The sequence below is a fragment of the Antrostomus carolinensis genome, unplaced genomic scaffold, assembly GCF_000700745.2.
Source record: "Antrostomus carolinensis isolate BGI_N321 unplaced genomic scaffold, ASM70074v2 scaffold21499, whole genome shotgun sequence".
NCBI lineage: Eukaryota > Metazoa > Chordata > Aves > Caprimulgiformes > Caprimulgidae > Antrostomus > Antrostomus carolinensis.
This window is the reverse complement of record NW_010339531.1, coordinates 442-21,383: the sequence shown is the minus strand read 5'-3', so window position 1 is coordinate 21,383 and position 20,942 is coordinate 442. Positions and strand designations below refer to the sequence as shown.

General features: G+C 37.7%; 1 protein-coding gene across 1 annotated transcript; it reads left to right on the top strand.

Annotated features, from left to right (window-relative positions):
* Positions 1–5,516: 5,516 nt before the first annotated feature.
* On the top strand, positions 5,517–10,870 carry LOC104531095 (GRB2-associated-binding protein 1-like). Its single transcript, XM_010175883.1, has 4 exons — positions 5,517–5,606; positions 5,968–6,091; positions 9,018–9,140; positions 9,389–10,870. Exons 2-4 carry the CDS (start codon positions 5,984–5,986, stop codon positions 9,545–9,547), a joined length of 390 nt encoding a protein of 129 aa, XP_010174185.1. The 5' UTR covers positions 5,517–5,606; positions 5,968–5,983; the 3' UTR covers positions 9,548–10,870.
* The last annotated feature ends 10,072 nt before the right edge of the window (positions 10,871–20,942 follow it).

Here is a 20,942-nt window from a genome sequence, read left to right as displayed (position 1 = left end):
TATATATATATATATATATACACATACCTATTTTTTACCCAGTTTTATCTTTCCCAGAACAGGCATCTAAGTTAAAAGCATTATTTTATGTGAGTGCCTGAACATCAGATGAGGTAAATTTCTGTGAGCCTAAACCACGGGAAATGTGTTCCTTGGTATTGCTGGCGTTGGAATGCCATATGGAGCCAGACTTTCCAGAGAGACCTGCTGTCCTTCCACCTGCACTAAGCTGATTTGAACAGCCCTGTGACACTTACCTTTAGTGATTATTTCTGCATAGAATAGATGTTGGAGACCATTCTGCTGTACAGGGGTGTGGCACTTATGCCTCCATATTATATTCAGCTTGTTGCTTCTCAGAGTTACTAGGTAGTGCGCTTGGAGAAAATTAGTGAGGTTACTCGGGAGCAGCACCAGGAATTTCAGTCATTGTACTTAAGATATAAGAATCTAAAAATTATGTGTTTCTATTCACAGATCTGGCTTAAGATAGTGACAGAACTGTGATTTTTTTTAAAGAGGGAATGGCACTTTTAAAATTTCTGACGGATTTATTAAAAATAAATAAAGGAAGTAAGAGTTATTTTTAAGAGCTTTCTGTGGCCTAGCTCATGTTACTTTATCTTCTTAAATGGGCAAAAATGGGATGGGGGAATTCTTCATTTACAGACACAAATAAATTACTTCACTTTTGCAATTGTGATCCCCCTGCCTTCCCTTTTCCTTTGCCTGGTGTCAGGTCTTTTGTTGCACAGTATAAGCTCCTCAACGGAAATTAGACCTTTTGTATTTTGTTTGTTAATGAGGGGAAAAAAAAAACCCAAAACCCAACCTCTGCACAAATATTTTAATTCTCTGTGAGATATTAAAACTAGAGGAATTGCATTATCCTGGCTGGTTGATAGCAGCAAGCTGTTTTGCCACCAGATTTATTGAGGTTGAACAGTCTTTCAGCAGTAAGAGATGAAAGCTCGGTGAGTTTATTTTATGCTGGAACATTTTGTATGTTCTTGTCTGATGGAGAAGAGAAATATTATAGGGACCTGTACTTATTTATATAGCTCTTCTGAAATTCTCAGAATGGTTTGTAAGTGCTAAATTAAGTATGAGGCAGGCAGTTACATAATACCCCCATTTTACAAACGGGGATGGTCGTGGTTCAGGAAGGTTAGCTGCACAAGATCACCTAGCATCACTAACAGAAGTTGAAATAATGAGTCACAGCACCAAGTTCCTTGTGCTATCTTCTGTATTATGGGTTTCAGGCACTTCAGACTGTGTTTGGCTATAAGAGCAGAGAGGTTATAAGGTGCACAATGGTTAAATAATTTCATCAACCCTATTACCTCTGTTAGATGTCTCACTGTACTTATGATCTATGCTTGTATGTCCGTGCATTGATTGACATTTTAAATTGAGTTGTATTGGGCCAAATTTATTTTAAATCGGATTATAACACCGTGGAACATAAAATTAATATGATTAGGTAATGATATTCAGCATCAAATTGTTCATAATAAAACGTGTTTGACTTTGAACTTCTACATTTGTTCAGTTGATGTTAAGATCTTTTCTATAGGCAAGCTTTTATCAGAGAGCTGTAGGCAAGATACTTAAGAATATTGAGTCAGCTCAGAATGAACTATGCCAGCCTGTTGGGTAATGGTTTTGATTTAGCTCCAGTCAACAGCAGACGTCACAGAAATGCTTTCTGTGCCACTTTACAATCTGGGTCTTTGGTCAGCATTGCCCAATGGCTTGGTCTTTTCATCAGCACTTCAAGCCATTTAAGGGAGCATCTGATTTTGAAATTGGAAAAGAACTGTCTGTGTGAAAATCCTTTTTTTTTTTTTTTTTTTAAAGGCAGTTGCTCTGCAGCACTACTTGTAGATAGATAAATTTTGTTTTACCTGCATGGTCTCTCAGAAGCACTGTGTAGAAGTTAAGATACAGTACAAACCCTTTCCGTTTATCTTTCTTGTTGTTGCCTAAATTATTCCCAATACTTCAGTGAAAACAGTAACACGGCACTTCATATGCAAAACCCTTGGGGTAGAGATTTACAAACTGCTGGTGTTTGTTGTGGCATTTATTTTTTACAAAACATTCTCATTCATTGCTGGTAATACCAGCCCATATCTTAGTCTGTACCAGTCCTTTTCCATTTTGTGCTCTAGGGCGACTTTCTAAAATAATCAGACTTAAACTTTTCATTTGGTTTATTGTAAAGATTTACCTTTCATATGGCTTCTTGGTGTACCACTTGAAAGCACTTGCCTTTTCTGATATTTACACCTCGTCACATAGATTTTCATGAAAGGTTAGGGTTATTATGTATTATTGATCATATTAATTCAAAATAGACAATGTGACCTGAAACACTCACAGAGTTTGGTCAAGTTGGCTAAGAACTTCCTTGTTGGGAGAGGGGTTATATTACTGCCTGTAGGGAGCTTACTAACTCTAATGTTCTCTTAGTTTGTACTCTTCACCTTGTTACCAGATTCACATGAAGTCTTATGTTGTGGGATACCATAGCACAGGGGGATGTTATGCTAACAACATGATAGCATATGATAGCAGAACATCTGGAGGAATGATCAGTGCATCTGCTACATTTGTATATAGGTATATGCAATTAAAAAAGGTTTAGAGGATGTAACTTTATGACAGTGTCATTTGTGGTGGAAGTTGGGTTGTTGTGGTGGGGGGACAGTATGCAGGCTGGGAGCTTGGATAGAAAGTTCCCCTGTGTCTGCAAGGTCAGAGAGGTGGTTTTGGTGCAGACAGTTACAGACCTCTGGGGAACAAGTTTAACGAATACAGGGTGGAAAAAGATTCTTGGGGCTTCTGAAGTGGGAGATGCATGGCAGATGGGAGAACTCCCAAGAGTCTCACTGTTTCCAAAGGAATATTGTGACTAAAGAGGATTTAATTTCTTTGAGGGTACCTCAACTTATATCTTGAAAACATGACTATTTTCCTGTCATGCTAGGTATTCCTCAAATAAAGAATTTTTTATGTAATGCAACTTGAAACCAGTTAATAGTGATGATCAGTTACAATATTTGTTGATGCACTTTTTAGCCTTTTTTTTTTACACCTTTTATGCTTGCCTCCGACAAATTACTTGCATGCAGTGTTTCCTTTGTTTCTGGTTTGGTGCTTAAGCCCTTAGTGTGAGACCTAACTCACTAGGTTAGGTCTGTAAAACCTGGACTGTTAAACTCTCCTTCAGCAGCTTGCTTATGCTTGTGGCGTTAACCTTTCTGCAGGGGGTTGTGCTGTTTATTTACAAAATTCAATTTTCCAGTTACAAATAGAATATTATTAAGAGAGTCTTCTTTTTACCAATTAGGTCAAAGTCCTAAAATTTTAAGACCTAAACCACATGGTTTAGAGCGAACTGATTCACAAACCATAGGTGACTTTACTACAAGAAGAAAGGGTATGTACTTTAGCACTGTATGTATATGGAGCTTTATAAAAATAAGTAAAACAAAAATTAAGAAAACTGTTATTCTAGAATAACTAACTCTTGTATAGTCTTTTTACGTCTATTATAATCTAAGATCGTGGATGTGTTTTCCTTGCCAAGCAAAGTTTCCTGTATAAGGAATAAAAGTCTTACTGGTTTGAACAGCCTATGGAAACAATTCCTTGACATTAACATGGATGTTCTGATCTCTTAAGTTGTAGCTGTTCATATTTTGGATTTACTTTTTTCTGTTTATTTAGAAGCAAGTATATATGACTTCCCTGTAAGTGGCTTGAAATAACTTTTGTTAGGAAATAACCTGAAATCAGTTTACTTGGGTCTCCTGCTGCTGGCTAGACAGTGAAAGAAAGAAAAGTATTGATCCTCTGACCATTTACTAGTACAAAGATTAATTTATGCATCTTAATGAGCATTGCAATTAGTCTGATGGGCTTTATTGAAGGTGCTGAGTTGGTGCCTTAAATAGTCACAAGAAGTAGAGGAGATTACGAATAACATTAAAAATCTCACAGAAGTGTCACTGATCATCACCTTTGGTAGTTAAAGCCCATTGCAACTTCCTGCTGTTCTCAATGGGCTGTGGACAAAGTCCTGACTCTGTTTCTGCTGGAGCAGTACCTGCTCTGCTGTTTATACCTGCCAGGTAGTCTCAGGCCTTTACAGAGGACTTGAGACAAGCTGATAATTTTTGTGTCACTCACATTTTAGTATCAACTTGCCTACGTCAAGCTTGGTTCTGCCATTCTTATGTCCTATGATACCTTATATCTTGAGATAGATGAGTTATAGTTCCTCCTCTGAGTTGGTGGTGACAGCTTTTTATGAGCACGTGCCTTAATGTGGCAGAATTACTGGAGTAGGCTTCATATCCTTTGAGTGTGTAATTAGGACTTCTTAACAGAGAAAGGGAGAAAACTGTTTGCAATACTAAAGACTGATACTTATCCAGAAAATTTGAATCAGGAGTCCTTATGTTCAGTATATGATAGCTGACTTTTCAATAAACTCAATGTGAAGTATGAGTATAATGGAAGTATAGTGAGTACAGTTCTGCTTTTTCCACACTGATTAAGCAACTGATTTCTCTCAGTTCCTCATGTGGTCACTTATGGCAGCTCTTACGCCACATGAGCTAGTGCTACATGCCTGACATTTGATCTTGGTAAATCTGCTAATAGGCAGCAAACTGATGGGGAGGGTGAGGAAAAGAAGGGCTGTTGTTATAATGACATTGCATTTTATTTTCTAAAAACAGCTTTAGGAAGGATGAAGTTGAAATTCAAACTGTAACACCAGTTTGACTGGGCGATTTTTTTTTTTTCCCCACAAGTTTTTATACTTTTTTTTTTTCTAACTAATACGCTATTTGTGGTTCTGTTCTGAAAATGGAATTTTAAAATGGCATATTTTCTAGGATAAAGTTAGCTGTCATTAATGGTGCAAACACTCTGCTTGTCTGTTGATAAGCACTGAAGCCAGCCAAGTACCTTTTGGAGTCGTAGCTGGGTGTTATCTCTCACTTTTGCAAACTTAGTCTAAGCTGCAGATTCTGCCCACACTTTGAGCTGTGAAACCTCATCAGTGGGGGCAGAGTTTGCATCATAATACATAGTCTGTGAGCCAAGAGAATTGCCCAGAGTTGTCTCTGCTGAAGCAGTCCATCAGCCCTATCCTGGGCTTCTCAGTTCAACAAGTGATTGTGGCAGAGCAAAGAATGAACATGTCGCTGCCATTTTCAGAGTCTCCTTTCAAAACAGAATTACTACATACAAGTGTATCTTGCAAAATTCTTAAATTGTGGGGGTTTTCCTAATTGATGTTACTTTTCAGTACCTGGAAAAATTAAAAATATAAGCTAATATATCATGACTATCTGAACAGTGTCTCCTTTTCCTAACTAGTATTTACAATTTAAAAAATAGCGGTATTTTGTTATTTAGGCTTTGAAAAGCTATTGAATTTAAGTTTGTTTAGGAATATTCTGTGCTTTAAGATTGTCTATTTCTTATGTAGCAAAACCAGCCCCACTAGAAATAAAACCTCTGCCTGAATGGGAAGAATTACAAGCCCCAGTTAGATCTCCTATCACCAGAAGCTTTGCACGAGAGTAAGTTTCTTAGCTTTTCCTCATTCAGATTAATTGTTTTCGTTGAATAGAGTGTTAATAAATGTGTGTACATCTGTATTATATTTTTAGCCTGTGTAATACAAATTGAGGTTTCCTTTGGAAGTGTGTGTGTATGTGTGTGTGTATGTACATATATACTCATGTGCATTGAAACAAAGTGTGTCCATGTGAATTCTTATTTTGTAATTTTAAATATAAGGGGCTGTGTATAACCAAAAAATGTGACACTCTAGTAAACCTGAATGAAAATTTCAGCTCTAATGTGCTTATTTTTTGTTGTTTACCAGGAGGTTTAAGATATTCGAGATGTATTGTTTGTAAAATAATTCCTGGTAATTAGCTCCTCCAGGTTTCCCATGTCTCCCAGACCGGATTCAGTTCATAGCACAACTTCCAGCAGTGACTCGCATGACAGTGAAGAGAATTATGTATCCATGAATCCAAATCAGTCCACTGAAGACCCCGTATGTAAAATCTACGTCTTAACTACTCTCTTCATGTGCAGTCCTTACTTTTAAATCATGCAACTGCAGATCCTTCCACTCAACATCACTCCCATTATACTTCTAGATCAAAATAATAATTAAAAAATCTCCATAGAAAAACTGTAATTTTGGTAAGATTTCACTGAAGAAGTTAAGAGCATAATCATATATAAAGAGAATGGTTAGTATACATATCTCTTGTACAAAACAGTTCAAAACAATGACTTTTTTTTCCTCTTCGCTAGAAACTGTCTCCTCTTTCTAATTGCTTGTCCTGAGCTATCCCCCAGTTCAGTGTTATGACATCAAGGGAAATAAACTGTCTTGGGACCTCCGAGGCATGCTTAAAAACCTTTATTAAAAGGATATCTTCCAAGAAATGTGTAAGGAACAGGAGGAAAAAAAGGATTGATACATTTACATTCAATAAAAACTGAGCTATGTGTACTTTTTTTAGGCTTCTTTCAAAAAAAGAGAATAGAAGGGGTCTTTGTGTATTGAATAGCTGTATTTTTTCCCCTTTGGGGGAGAATTTTCTCAGATAATAAAGTTTCAAATATTTAGCTTGCAGTGCAGTAAGTGAAGAGCTAGTTAGGAGAAGTTAATGATGTGTGTGCATGCTGTGATTTTTGTTTGGTTGGGGGGGAAGGAGAGAAACCAAAAGAAGTACCAATACTAGTATTTCAGAGCAAGAGAGTAGCAGTAAACCTAGGCCTAAACTAAAATCTGGTCCAGAAGACTCCTAAAGCACCGTAGGAAAACGTGTATCCTGAGCTTAGCTTTTTGTTCAGTATAGTTCCATGCACTCACCACACTTTTATGGCTTGGGTTCTTGGTAGGGAATATAGCAGCATTTTTCATTTTGAAAGCATTATGAAAAACCTTCTTTGGGGAGGGCCTGTCTAGCACCTTTTTTGTTCTGTTCCTTTGACTGCCTTCTCGTATGGCATGTGCTAGCCCGTTTCACTACACCCTGGCCTCTCCTCATCTGGCAGTGCTGCTTGCTTCCCCATCCCCTGCTGCTCCGGATCCCCTCCCCGATCTCCTCCAGCTCACCATTGCTGACGCTGGGTAACTGCCTCTTAGGGTGCCCCTGAGCGAGCCCCTCCTGCTGACTTCTCTGTGGCAGCTCGGAGGCAGTGCAAGCTCCGGAGCCTGCAGAACATCCTGGCCCGTGCCGTGTAGGGTCTGAGCTGCCAGCAGTGCAGGCGCGCTTCCCCGGTGGCGCGCGCTGCAGCAGTGGGGAACTGATGATGTCAGAAATTAGCCCCTCTCTTGCACCAGGCATTGGTAAGTAATTGGTATCATCCCATTTTACAGAAGCAAGAAATGTCCCATTTCACACCAAAGTTCACAATCGCCTGTGCCCACAGTTCCCCCCGCAGCAGAATCACAGTTCACACTGGGGATTTCTGTTGATTCCTACAGTGCCGTTTCAGGGGTTTAACTTCAGTGCCAAGACGGTATAATTAATATCGCAGCTCAGACGGCCTGTCATTAATATCTTCTGTTTGTGTGCACCACTCATTCTTTTAAGGTTGTTTTACAGATTTCCTTTCATTTTCATTTACATATATTTAAAGTTTCTGTTTTCTAATGCATATGTTCTGCCTGTCTAGTTTCTTTGAAATAACAGATTATTTTTTGTTTAAATGGTAATGGCTTTTTTATTTATGCTGGAAACATTGATACAGAACCTGATTTTTTATGTTAAATATGCAGAAATTTGTTTAGAGAATTTGGGCAACAAAAATGAACTTTGTCTCAGTTGTTTGTGTTTGTCCTTGTTACCACTTCATATTAAATGAGTCGGATGGTACAGATGTAACAGATAACTTCAATTTAAAAAGCTCAGCCCTTTAAGTTTTAACCCATTAAAATATTTTATTTCCTAGAGAACCTGAACATTTCCAGATATCTCAAGGCCTTTGTTTTAAAATGTGCCAATTACATAGACATTTTGGAAATTTTTATTTGTTCCAACTGCATCTTAGAAAGGAGTCCATACTTTTTCATCTTTTTCTGTCATCAGCTTTGAAGCATCTTGTTTGAACATGTCATACTTCTGTTCTATTTAATAAAATCAGCAATATTCTGCTTTTTCTTTCAAGTTGCTGTCAGCCTTACCCTTCTGTCTTTCCTTCTCTTCTGCTTTCCTCTTCATTTTTTGCTGACTGCTGCCCTCTGTCTTCCTTTTTTTTCTTTATCTTTTAGAGAAGAGTCCTTCTATTGTACTGTTCCTATAACACCTGTTAAGAGGGAGGGATCAGGCTGGGAGAGGACAGAGGAGGTGAGGTTGTAAAAATCTGGGCTAATTGAAATTTAGGTATATATAATGCAACTTCAGTTCAGGCAGCCCTACACAAATTTTCCAAAGTTTTAATCTTTTGGTCTTATCAATTGAATAATACCTTTTGATTTTCAGCTTAATCGTGGTGGCTTTTGAACGAAATGTAAAAGTTTCATTTGAAGTGTTGCCACTATTCTAAGGCTGAAATTCTTGTAAGGTATTTAACAGCAATTTAAGGAAATAAAAAAGTTTGTAATTAAGTAATGCTAAATTTGAGGTGTAACAACTTCATTTAAAAAGAACAAACCACACTACATGCTTATCTCATGATATGAAAGGGACATCAGGTGGAAGGCACAGATTGATTTGGTGGCAACCTTAAATTTGGGGGGGTTGGTTTTGGGGTTTTTCCCCCCTGTTGGCTTTCAACTCTGTTCCAGTTTTGACTTAGAATATATCCCCTTGTTACACAATGTCAGTAAAATTTGCATGATTTAAATGATTGCAAGAGCTCTCAGTTAGTTCTTTAATATTTTGGCAGTTTATAATAAGCATATTTGATAATGTGGACCATTAGCATGTGCATTTGTAGCTGAATTTACATTATAATTTCAGAATTTGTTTGGAAGCAACAGTCTTGATGGAGGAAGCAGCCCTATGGTAAAACCTAAAGGAGATAAACAAGTAGAATATTTAGATCTGGACCTAGATTCGGGAAAATCTACTCCACCTCGTAAGGTAAGCAAGTCTTTAACTCTTGCATCTCTGCCATCAAGAGTTTAAAATTTCTTCTTAAATAGTAGCTGGGGAAGAGGGAGCCTCTGGCAAGATCATCTTAACTAGTTTGTCAAACGGTCAATTGGACAGCTGATGTTGGACCTTTCAGAGAAACCTGTGCTTGTTCTACATCTCTTTGGGATGTCTGCTTGATTTTTGCTGTTAATTTATTTTAACATATGTTTTTCATTCTCCCTTGCCTTGCCCAGAAAAAGAGCAGTGGTTCAGGCAGCAGCGTGGCAGATGAAAGAGTTGATTACGTTGTAGTTGACCAGCAGAAAACTCTAGCACTGAAGAGCACGCGAGAGGCATGGACTGATGGGAGACAGTCTACAGAATCTGAAACACCTACGAAAAGCGTGAAATGAAAATACTGGGGTTTTTCTTCAAAGAACAGAAAGGATTGAATTTTGAAGAATTACAGAACCACAATGGCAGCGTTGTTCGACTGTGCAGTACCTGGTTCACTGGTGTATGAATAGGTTCTTGACCGAATAGGATGGAAGCCAAAGGACACTTTGGATATATCAGTGGAATTTTAAGATCGTAAATTGGCTCTGTGGTCTCTGGAAAAATTGCAACGTGTAAATAACATGTAAAATAGTATCGCTTAGCTCTGAGAAAACCTTTTGTTCTGTAGTTAACACATTTGTAGTATTACTATGTTTATGCACTTTTTCAGTTACAATGTTGGTTCAGGTATTCCCAATTAGTGTACCTTAACGCCTAATTCATCTGGAGAATTTTTTTTTTTCCTTAACACTACTATTCCTTAGGTTAATTAAGCTACATGTAGATACAGAAATTAATATTTGAACTTCATTTTAACAACTTAAAATTGATTTTGCAGAAATACTTTCACAATTGAATAATCTACTTGAAATGCCAAGAGATGACCGTTAGTTACGTACTTGTTTATATTTAATACACGCAAGATTATTTGGAAGTCTACAGGTTACCTTCCTAACAAAAATCGCTGTGAGTTAATAATAATGAACTGTACTGGGCTTAGACCTACAATCCTGGCTTACATGTTAGTTGTTAGTGGTGGAACTTCTATTGTATTTTATTAATGACAGTGTTCTGTGTTCAATGGGTGAAGATTCTGCAGGGTGGGATCTTACACTTTTAAAGACTGAGTAATTAAATATCAAGTAAGCCTGCAAACCACTGATGGCATGCAGTAATATTGTGATCTCACACTTATTAACAAGAAATAACCTTTATATTATTTACAGAAGGTAGAGTATATAAATCAGGTACGTACCAAGCACTGTTGTGCTAATACACTGATCAGGTTTAGACAATGAGCTTTAGTTTTGTACTATTTAGAAGTTCTAATGTCAGTTTTCAGTTCAAGATTAATGGGACAGTTTGACATTCACTGTTCGTAGTACTAGCAGAATACTGTGATTTTGAATTAGACATTAATTCAAATGGAAATACTATGTTTTGACACCATAGTGCCCTTCTTATGATCTCTATTTTACTTTAATCTCCTGCTTGGCCTTATATTTAAATCCCTATGCAACTGATATTTTATATCGCTGTTTTTAAAAATTAGATAATGTTCTTAAATGATCCCCTTGTAAAACACTTGTTGCTCTTTCCTGGTACAGGATTTTAAGCTCTGTATACTGTGATCCTTTATTTTACTATGCCAGTTCCAAATAATAATCTGCCTTCGTTTAGAAACGTGTTTTGTTATTTGGAAGAAGATGGAGTTCTTTAAATACGTGAATGAGTTAGGTCTAGATAGAAAACTTACTAACCCTATTTTTTATTTTTTTAATTTTTTTTTTTTTTTTTTTACACAAACACCCTCAAGTAAGCAGTTGGTTTTATTTTCCCACCCAATTGTTTCATTTTGTCCGGATCATTTAAAAGTTGAGCATAGAGCTGTGTTGATTTCTAGCACGTTGGCCTTAGTACTGTGCCTAATCTACCATTGGTTGTTTCGCTCCCCTCACAGCCACAATGTAAATTATCTCATTCTTAACAAAGGTTCTTTTAAAATTAGTAATATTTTGATGCTTTGAATGTTCATTTTAAAAAAGAAACTAAACACAATTCATTTTGAGGTGAATTTTAAATAAATCAAGTTGTTCAGTTTTGATGTGTAAACTCTGTCCTGTGAAACAGCAAACCAACGCTAACGCATCGGTGAAGGTCTGCCTAGGTACCAACCTTGCATTTTCAAAATTGTCGATTACCTCTTAGTACCTCTCAGAAAAAAACATGCAGCTAAAACAATTTTCAAAATGAATCTCTGATTTAGCTGCACCAAGCAGCTAAATAATCTGAATTCACAGTCTTCTGGGAGACAGAAGAACTGATGTGAGCCAGGGAACCTTGATGGTTCAATCAAAAGTAGCTCAAATCCTTAAAGATTCTGGAGCTATAGCGCGACTCTGCTTTGATGGTCTTCCTATCCAATAATAAACTCCTCTTCACTGATGCTGCAGTTGAAGCACCTGTAGGCATGGTAAGTACTTGATAACTAATGTAATGATAGTTTTGTTTGAGGACGCTGGCTTGAAGCGTTTTTATCGGTGCGATGACAGCAGTGCATCTCCATTGCTGAGGTGCCTGTAATTCGTTAACAGATGTGGTTAGATAATCACTTTGCTATTTATCCTGTAACTGGTTTGGTGGTTGCCATTGGGGAGAAGAATCCGTACTGTGGACTCCTACACTCACACATGCACCCGAGGAGTAAGATGATCTTGGAATATTTCAAAATCATGTTTCTTTATTTTCTCCATAGAAGGGTGAATTTGAGGGAGAGGGCTTGGAAGGGCTTCTCATCTTATACCTATCCTTAACCCATGTGTCCTTGAAACATTTACCACCTGCACAACTATATATTATTTTTAAAACTCTGTGAGGTTTTGTAATCAGCAGTGATTCTTATATTTAGAGATCTGTACTATATTTTCAGATGTTGTGAGCATCTCTGCTAATGAAGTATAAATGCCTAGAAGAACCTAGGCTGGCCTCTCTTGTTGAGCTAGTGATACAAGGTGGTTTTGCTGATATCAGTCCTTGGTTTACAGATTACACTTGCTCTTTTTTCATTTTAAATTTGGCAGCATTCACAATGTTAATTGTTACTATGATTGAGAATCCACTCTTAATTTCTAGGCTTTTCCCCCTTTCTTTTTTAAGGAAAACAGCAGCTTTCAGCCTGTACAGACAGTATAATGGTTTCTTAAGTAATAGTCTAAAATTTATCTTTTATTAGATTGCTAAGCAGTTTTCTCCCCCTAATTCCAGTAATATATTTTCTCTACTTGTTGTCCAAAGGATGTTCAGAATCAGAGACATGATACTAACTCTGGATGATACATCTCATTTTCACCTGTAAAGCTAGGGTGGGGCTTCATGCTGCAGGTCTGTCTGAGCAATTGGATAGACTAAGGATGTGAATATCAAATTGAAAATGTGAACCCTAAAATTGTAGGTGGCAGAGAGAAAACTAGACTGATGTTCACCTTGTATAACTTCCGGTTACTAGCTTTGTGAGGACACTCCAGTTGGAGGGACGGGTGCCAGTGGAAACTCCAGTAGTTACTGGTGCAGAAGTGGTTTGTGAGTGTTGTTTGTCAAGTGTTCTTTTTCAGACAGGTGAGTTCTTTCTTGTTTCACTAAAACAGTACGTTACCAGTTGTGGATACAGTTTTCATTGCTGTGTGTGTCATAAACAAGTGTAATTTTTAAACTGAAAATATATGTAATATGTGTAATGGGTCTTTTACAAATACACAAAATCTTGCTCACAAAAATCAAAGGAAAAACTTGGTGCCTTGTGCACGAAGATTGACTCTAGAGATGGTTTGGTATCACTTTGTGCTATAATCTGGATAGCATGTTATCTGGTAAGTATTAATGGTGCTACACTTTTACACACTGTGACATCATCACTATTACCTCATGAAATGCAGGTGCAAACACAGCTCTTTTCTGCTAAACATTTGTAAAGTGACATTGAAAAAGATTAAAATGTGATCATTAGTCCTTTTTACTGATTAAAAAAAATAATTAACAATCCTTTCACGTATGGCAGTTGTGACATAGTGCCACACACAGGGCATACAGACAAATTACAGTCTTGCCTTTTTAATTAAGTAATTTAGGATTCATTGCTCCATGTAGCTAAATAGGGAGTGATGGGCAGCTCCATAGTTTTCACATTGCACTATGAGCTAAGCAAGATTTTTATTGCAGTGAAATTTAAGTTTAGCTGTTACTGACTGCAGCAGTGAATTTATATATAGAGAGAGAGTAGTCTTGCAAAGCTACTTTGGAAACCTGGCAGCCCTGGACAAACCTTCTGTCCCCTCCTTTAGAGGTTTGTGTCATGACAAACCAAAGGATATTTATTTGCTCAAGAAAAAGGTATTGCCATGCAGTATCAGTGTGCAATTTTAGAAAGCAATAATATCACTTAATCTCTTTGGATATTTTACACCTGTAATTTGAGATTATCCTCAGTATTTCTTGCATCTGCTCTTGGTCCCTGTCTGTTGCATCAAACACTGCTTCTTGAAGGTTCATTTCTTGTTTTCTTGTCTTAGTGCATGGGAATACTAACGTGGCCCATGACCACAAAACAGTGTTTATCCAGCAATTAGTGTAATAAATGTTCCACAAAAACATTGTGTTGATTGGGTGTAGATGAATCAAATACCAAGTTGTAAGGTTTTTGTTTGGCTTTTTGTTTTAACTGAACAAGCAATCTGGTCCCAACCTGATGAGGTACAGAGTGGGATAAAAATAAAAAGGTTCTCGAGATGGTTATGAACAATGTTTTTGACATTAAAAGTTTCCCAGTATGTGTTTATGGTTCAGCATCCTTGATGTTAGTTTTCAGTAACAAAAGTGGGAGAATCGCAGGTATTGGATGTATGACTAGTTGAAAGGCTTTTGCCATCTTGTGGTTAGATAAATGGAGCTAGACTGTTCAGATGCCAGTGGTTTTCTTTTTAGATGGTCTTTAAAAGAAAATTACCATGTCTTATTTGAAAGGGAAAATTGTGTTTGCTTCAAGTTTTTTATAGGTTTGCTGAATTGTACAGTTGTGTAATCTGCAGTGTACACACATAATTTAAGAAACACTAAACATTTTGGTAAAACCAACTTGCAAAATAAGTATCTCACTGTGATGCCAAATTTAGTAAGCCAGTGGAATTATTTTTCAGTTTCTAAACCACAAGGCATGGGTCAATGCCTTTTACTTCTGTGTTTAAGAACAAAAAATAAATGTTAGAAAAACTTACTAATTTTGAAATATTTTCGTTTACTATGGTAAAATGGAATAGAAAAAAACCCCATACCGTTTAGAGCATAAAATGCAAAGTTGTTAAGACTGAGGCTCTCAAAATTTTTTTGTGGTTGCAAAATCAGCATTTGTAGGAATCGTCATGATTCACTTTTGAAGATTCTTACAGGATCCATCGTTGTTGCCAAGCCTTTTCCTGGTAAGTTACACCTGCAATGAAACAATAAGAAACTGTGTCACTTCAATTTTGAAAAAGACCAATCTCAATATTGTATTAAGATTTTATTAAACGGGTTATTTTTGGCTGGTGCTGGCTGCTAATGTGTGTATGTGGCGCTTCCACGGGGTACCCAGATGACTTGATTGCACTTTGGGAGAGGGTGTGGAAATCCGGTCCTCTGAAGATATTTAGCAGGTGCAATACAAAGTAGAACCAGGCTTAGTATTACTTAGAATTGACCGAGCACTTTTAAGTATTAAGTAAACTGCTTTTGATTTGGAAAAATAAAAGGCTCACAGTAGAGCATCTCAGTGTTTTATTCAAGTATAGCTGTAGGCATTGCAGGTGAGTTGAGCTGTTCTTGAACTAGCTGTAACTAGCTGGTGACAAGCTGTATAATCTAACAGTGCCACTAGATGCCCAAGGAACAACACTTAAAGCTACAGGTGAAGTACTGATTTCTATTCTGAGACCACGTTTACAGAAGATATGTTGTTATCTGGGAAGCTGGTCACTGGCACTGAATGTGAGCAAATACAACTGGGCAGCTGAAAGTTGCATTTACTACTTTTTTTTTTTTTAATCAGATGGCCAGAATATGAGGAAAATATAATTATGCTTTATTTTTCTTTAATTCCTACCAATCTTCAAATTATACAAGATTTCATATTTTTATGCTATTTTCAGGGAATATACTTTACTACTTGTTTCTGTGCACCTGCGCTGTGGATTTACACACTTGTAAACTAATTGAAATATCTGTTTAGAATTTTTTTCCCTTTATCTCTTAGTGGTGAAGGATGGTGGCCTGGGAGTTTTGGAGATGCCTCAGGCTGGCCTGCTGGAGTACCTTAGTTTGAATCTGGAGTTAATTGCATCAAAATGGAAATTCAACCCTCTGCTGACATTGTCTTTATAGTAATACATATAAATCATTGTGTACACATTTACTTTTTAAATTAATCATAGTTGAGACCAAAATGTTGAAACAAATGGTCTTCAGTTAGGCTCCATAATCTCTAGTTAGGCATGGGGCAGCATTTTTAAAAGGCATTAAGTGTAACAGGGTTGCAAGTTCCCTGGGCACACAGATCCATTGTATGATCTTTGTAGGAGCAGACTTTATTATTTAAGGCACCGTTATGTCCTGTTTTAAGTAAGCAGAAGTTCCAAGAACATTTTCAAAATAATCTTATTTCTACTGAGGTTTATAAATACAAATTTAGGAACTAAATTATAAAAATATTAATTATTTTTATTCTGCATAAGTGAAAGTGGCTCTACTCACTGACAACTCAGTATGAGGGAGCTCAAAATAGATTTAGCCCTTTGTCCTGGTTTTTGCTAGGATAGGGTTAATTTTCTTCTTAGTAGCTAGAAAGCGCTGTGCTTTGGTTTCAGTGGGGATTGTTATGAGAACAATGTTGATAACTACAAGGGCACTGTGCTTGGGCAGTTTGCAAGAGCAGAGGACTGGGGCAGGGGGAGATGTGGAGAAGAAAAGTGTAGCAGTTAGTAAAACCCCAGAACTGACAGTTGGATGTGCCAATAAGATATTCCATACCGTATCACGTCATGTTTAGTGTATTAACCGGGGCTGACCGGAAAGGGAGGGATTCTCTCAGGAATCACTCGGGTTCACTTTTCTGGGATTGCGATTTCAGTTTCAGGGTTCCTTTTCACTTCTCCAGGAGCAATTATCAGCGGGTGGTGAGCAATTCTACTCTACATCACTCATGTATATATTTGTTATAATTATTACTCTTATTATTTTAATTTTATTTTACTTTAATTATTAAATTGTTATTATCTCAACCTACAAGTCTCCTCACCTTTACCCCTCCAATTCTCTCCCCGATTCCCTGCACAGGGGTTGAAAGGGGCCGAGGGTGCTGCGAGTGACTGTGTCTTGTTTGGCTGCCAGCTGAGTTCAACTATCACACCCTTACAGGACTTTTCTTAAAAAGAAGAAAAAAAAAAAGTGAAGGAGCCAACAAGGAGCAGGATTTAGCCTCTGATCTGCCTTGCAGTGAGCTCCCTTCCCCTTGTACGCTGTGGAGTGCAGCTGCCCCCGATTCCAGTGCTCAGCTTAGAATTGAGGACAGAAATTCTGTGGCCAGTGCCAGAGAGGCACCAAAAAGCTCTGGTTGCTGTGCCATATGGTGAGAAGTGAACTTCATGGGTACAAGGAAACAGATTCAGGGGAGAACTTGGCCACTGAGAGAATGTGGAGTTCTGAAAAGGGAAGGATCTGTGTGTGTAATGAAGTGTATGTGTGTGTGTATTATTTTATTTATAAAAATATATTTTACATAGTTAAAAAAAAGTATTTTTGCATTTTGGTTGAGCCTTTTCAGTCCCAGCAGCATGCAAATAAAGCCTAAAAGCACTGTATTTATTCTGAGTTGCTTCTGCAAGAGTGCTGCTTGTTACAGAATCTCCATTCTTCAAGGATTTCTGTAACAAATATCAGCAGTTAACACTGTATGGGGCTGTTTTTTTGCCTGGGTAAATTGTATTGATCAAAGGACTTTTAAACTGGGTACAAGGAGAGTCTTGACATGCTACGTGGATGTGTTGCTGTTACCAAATTTTCATTGGTTTGTTGTTGTGCAAAATTTGAAAAATTTTTGGTCTTCACATGCCGCTATTTTTGTAGTCTGCTTTTTGAAGATAGACCCAAAACATGTCAGGCTTACAAACGTTCATTATAGTTTGTTTAAGCACTGCAGGTGAACTCAGAGATGTTTATTTTGTATGAAACGTTAATTTTGGTAGGATGGTTACATCCTAATATGAACAACTACAACCTCATCTTCACAGAACTCAAAATTTAAAGAGCACCTGGAAAGAAATTTATACACTGCCTGTGGTAAACTCTACAGTATTGTTTCCATTGCATTAAGGAATCTACTTAAATTAATGTATAATGTCTTTTGCATGTGTTGATTTTTTTTTTTTTGTGGTTTTGTTTGGTTGGTTGGGGGTTTTTCAGTGAAAATCAATGTATTTTCAGTTATGCTGAAGCTGTAGCTTTGCTCATGGGCAAAGATTGGATTTTTTTTTTTTTTTTTTAACAAAAGTAGCATGATTTTGATGGCTGATTTGACTGCTGGTTCTGTGAGTGTGTGTATATATCACCTGTTGCCTGCAGGACCATTAATCTGAGACTGGAAGAAAAATGATGGTGACAGAAAAGTGATGACTGAAGTAGGTGTAATTATATTTAGCTTTGGATGAGATGGTTCAGCTCAACATCGGTGTTGTGAGGGGCTAGAAAAACTGCCAGTATCTAATCTCACTTGTGTAGTATTTTACTTTTGCGTTTTAAACTAAACTTTAAAAAACAACAACAAAAGCACCCTAAGATCTGGATGCAAACCAGTCTCTCTTCCCCTCTGCTACCTTCTTGAATCCAAATGACTGCCAGATGTCTGATGGTGTGACCACAAACAACTCTATTTCATTCCTTTCATTTCCCAAACTTTGGGAAGATTTAGTGTGTTGATACATGTGCAGCAGTGCCTATTAGCATAATTGCTGCACAGCTAATAGTATCATTTAGGGCTGCTCTTACTTGTGGTGTTCCGATTTCTTGTTTAACAAGAAATCATCTAAAGAATATTAATTAAAGTTATGAGTACACCACTGAGCAACAAAATTGAAAGACATGTCGCCTGAGAGATTTGACAAAAATCTGTAATTAAACTGTTCTTTACTAGCTTCATAAGCATGTTAATAATTAGTTGTCTTTAAAATTTAGTACTGGCTGAGGGAGGATTTTTTGCCTCATTGAGTGTTGGACCATATGTTGGTGTTTAGCACATTAGTAACCTCTGTCATGACCTTCTTTATGCCATTGGTTGGTTGTAATTTAAGGTTTCCATATGTGGACTCTGTATGGACTGTTATGATTTTGTCTGTTCATGAGCATCTTCATGTTAACTTGGAAAGTCCCCTTTCTCCTGTTTTGGTTGGGGTTTTTTGATGTGTTTGGTTTTTTTGTAGTCTTCTGCTCTGCTTTCAGGACTTTAAGAAATTTAGAACCTTTAGTCTTACTTTTCATTTTGAACAAAAAAAATTTTTTTTAATTATTATTGTGCCTGCCCTCTGTACTTGTTAGGATTCTAACAGTTTGCTTTACTTTTGCCTCTAGTTGAGCCTTTTCCTTTTGAGCATGGTGGAGATATCAGTAACTCTTTCTGCTGTTTCAAAGCATGGTTTTCTTCACTTGGAAATAGCTTGTCCAAAATTCTGACGTAGGAGTTGACTTAATGATACTGCTCTCTTGCAGTGATACAGGGTCTGTGGCAACTTCAAGTGAGTAATAACTGAATAATGAAATAATGGATGGATTAGAGCTGGAGTTAAGATTTTTGTTGTGAAGCGAATCATCTATTCAGAAGCATTTGGGTTTATAAAACTGTTATTTCATTACTACCCTCTTAGGGTTATCCAAAAATACTGGTGTAGATAGGGGAAAAAAAAAATCCTGTTTCTATTGTGGAATTCAGGTTTTGGCTAGAAATATTTTTTTATAATGTTTCACTTTTTGTGAATTAAATATTTGGGCCTGGTATTTTCTTGCATATTAACTTTGAAATTTAAGCAAAAAATTATTCTATCTCTATGGTAAAGGCAGAGTTTCTCAAAAGTAAGGGAAATGGAGAAGCTAAAGCAGTAGCCAGGAAGGGAAGAGGAACAATTTTGAAGTAGAGGTGAATTATATCTTATTAATCTTTTCTGATACCAGACATACAAACATCTCGACACCACCCACTGACGTGATGCTGTTTTATTTTGCTGGATGGCCAAGGACTGGAGATTTGGATGGAGGTGGTGCTTTTCTCCCTTCTCTCCTTACCAACTTTTCTCACTGTCTCCACCAAACGAGATCTTAGCTGGTGATTTTAGTCTGATTATAAAAGATGGTGTCAAAGGTGCTGAAACATCCTCGCCTTTCTTCCCAAATACCTGACTCCTTCCCAAGGACCTTCTACCCCACTTTTCTTCACCAGTGATCCTCTACATGTGGCTTTGTTTTAGTGCTTTGCAGGGGAGACAAAATAGTGCAAAACAGGGAGTGTAGCTTGCTTTCCCACCCTTACCTACACTCCACACCACACAGACAGCACTGCATCATCAGACACAACTCTACAAGAGGAGAGGAGGCAGAAGCAGAGGCAGAGCAGATTTAAACTGGACACAAGACTAAGCTGAAACAGTACAGGTGGATAAATTAACAGTGTAGTATAATTTGCTGCTACATATATTTAAAATTTAAAGCTGTCCCACTGAACGCAGAGAGAAGCCTTCAGCAAAGCTCAGGGACTGGGTTTTCCTCTCTGATAAGAGAGGAAAACGAGTGGGAAAATAGGTCAGTGAATTGGTTGCTAGTTGAGTAATCCTATTCTAGGAAAAATGAGATTTTCTGGGAAGTTATTCTTCTGAGTAGTTTTGGCAGAAATGAAGGGACACAGTCTTTTGGAAATGTCAAAGCTAATAATTTTAACTTAAAAAACAAATTTAAAGGATGTCTGTAATAAAAAACAATGTAATGAAGAGTTGTAGTAATTGTCACGGAGATGGTCTCAGTTTAGCTGCTATCTTCATGGTTACAATAGTTTCTCAGGACATGGGAGAGACGCAGCTTCACAAAGCTGCGCGTATCCTCACTGTCTGCATCTATGTTAACACTACTTGTGAATGCGGACATACCTACAACCGTCACAGATTTGCAGAAGTAGATCTGCAGAGCAGTTCAGTTGATGTGTGGTACCTGGTTGTCCACACTGCGTTACTGTTCGGGGGACTTGTGCTTCAGACTAGCTCAGGTCTGGCCCTCTGTTATCAGTTGGGAGGGCACTAGTGCTGCTCTTTCATAGAATCATAGAATGGTTAGGATTGGAAGGGACCTTAAAGATCATCTAGTTCCAACCCCCCTGCCATCAGCAGGGACATCTTCCACTAGACCAGGTTGCTCAAAGCCTCATCCAGCCTGGCCTTAAATACTTCCAGGGAGGGGGCATCTACAGCTTCCTTGGGCAACCTGTCATTTACCTTCCTGTTGGGTTTCATCCATTCTGTGCAGTCCAGGCTTGTTCTGGGATGTGTGCTGTGGTACGTGGTACCTGGCAGGGTACGTGGGAGCGATCAGTGAAGAGGAGCTCTCCTGCCCAGGTAGCACAAGCGTAGGTGTGCTGAGTTGTGCCCTAACGCAGGGTGTGCGGCCTGTGATGGCTTCTAGCCAGGCACAGGAACT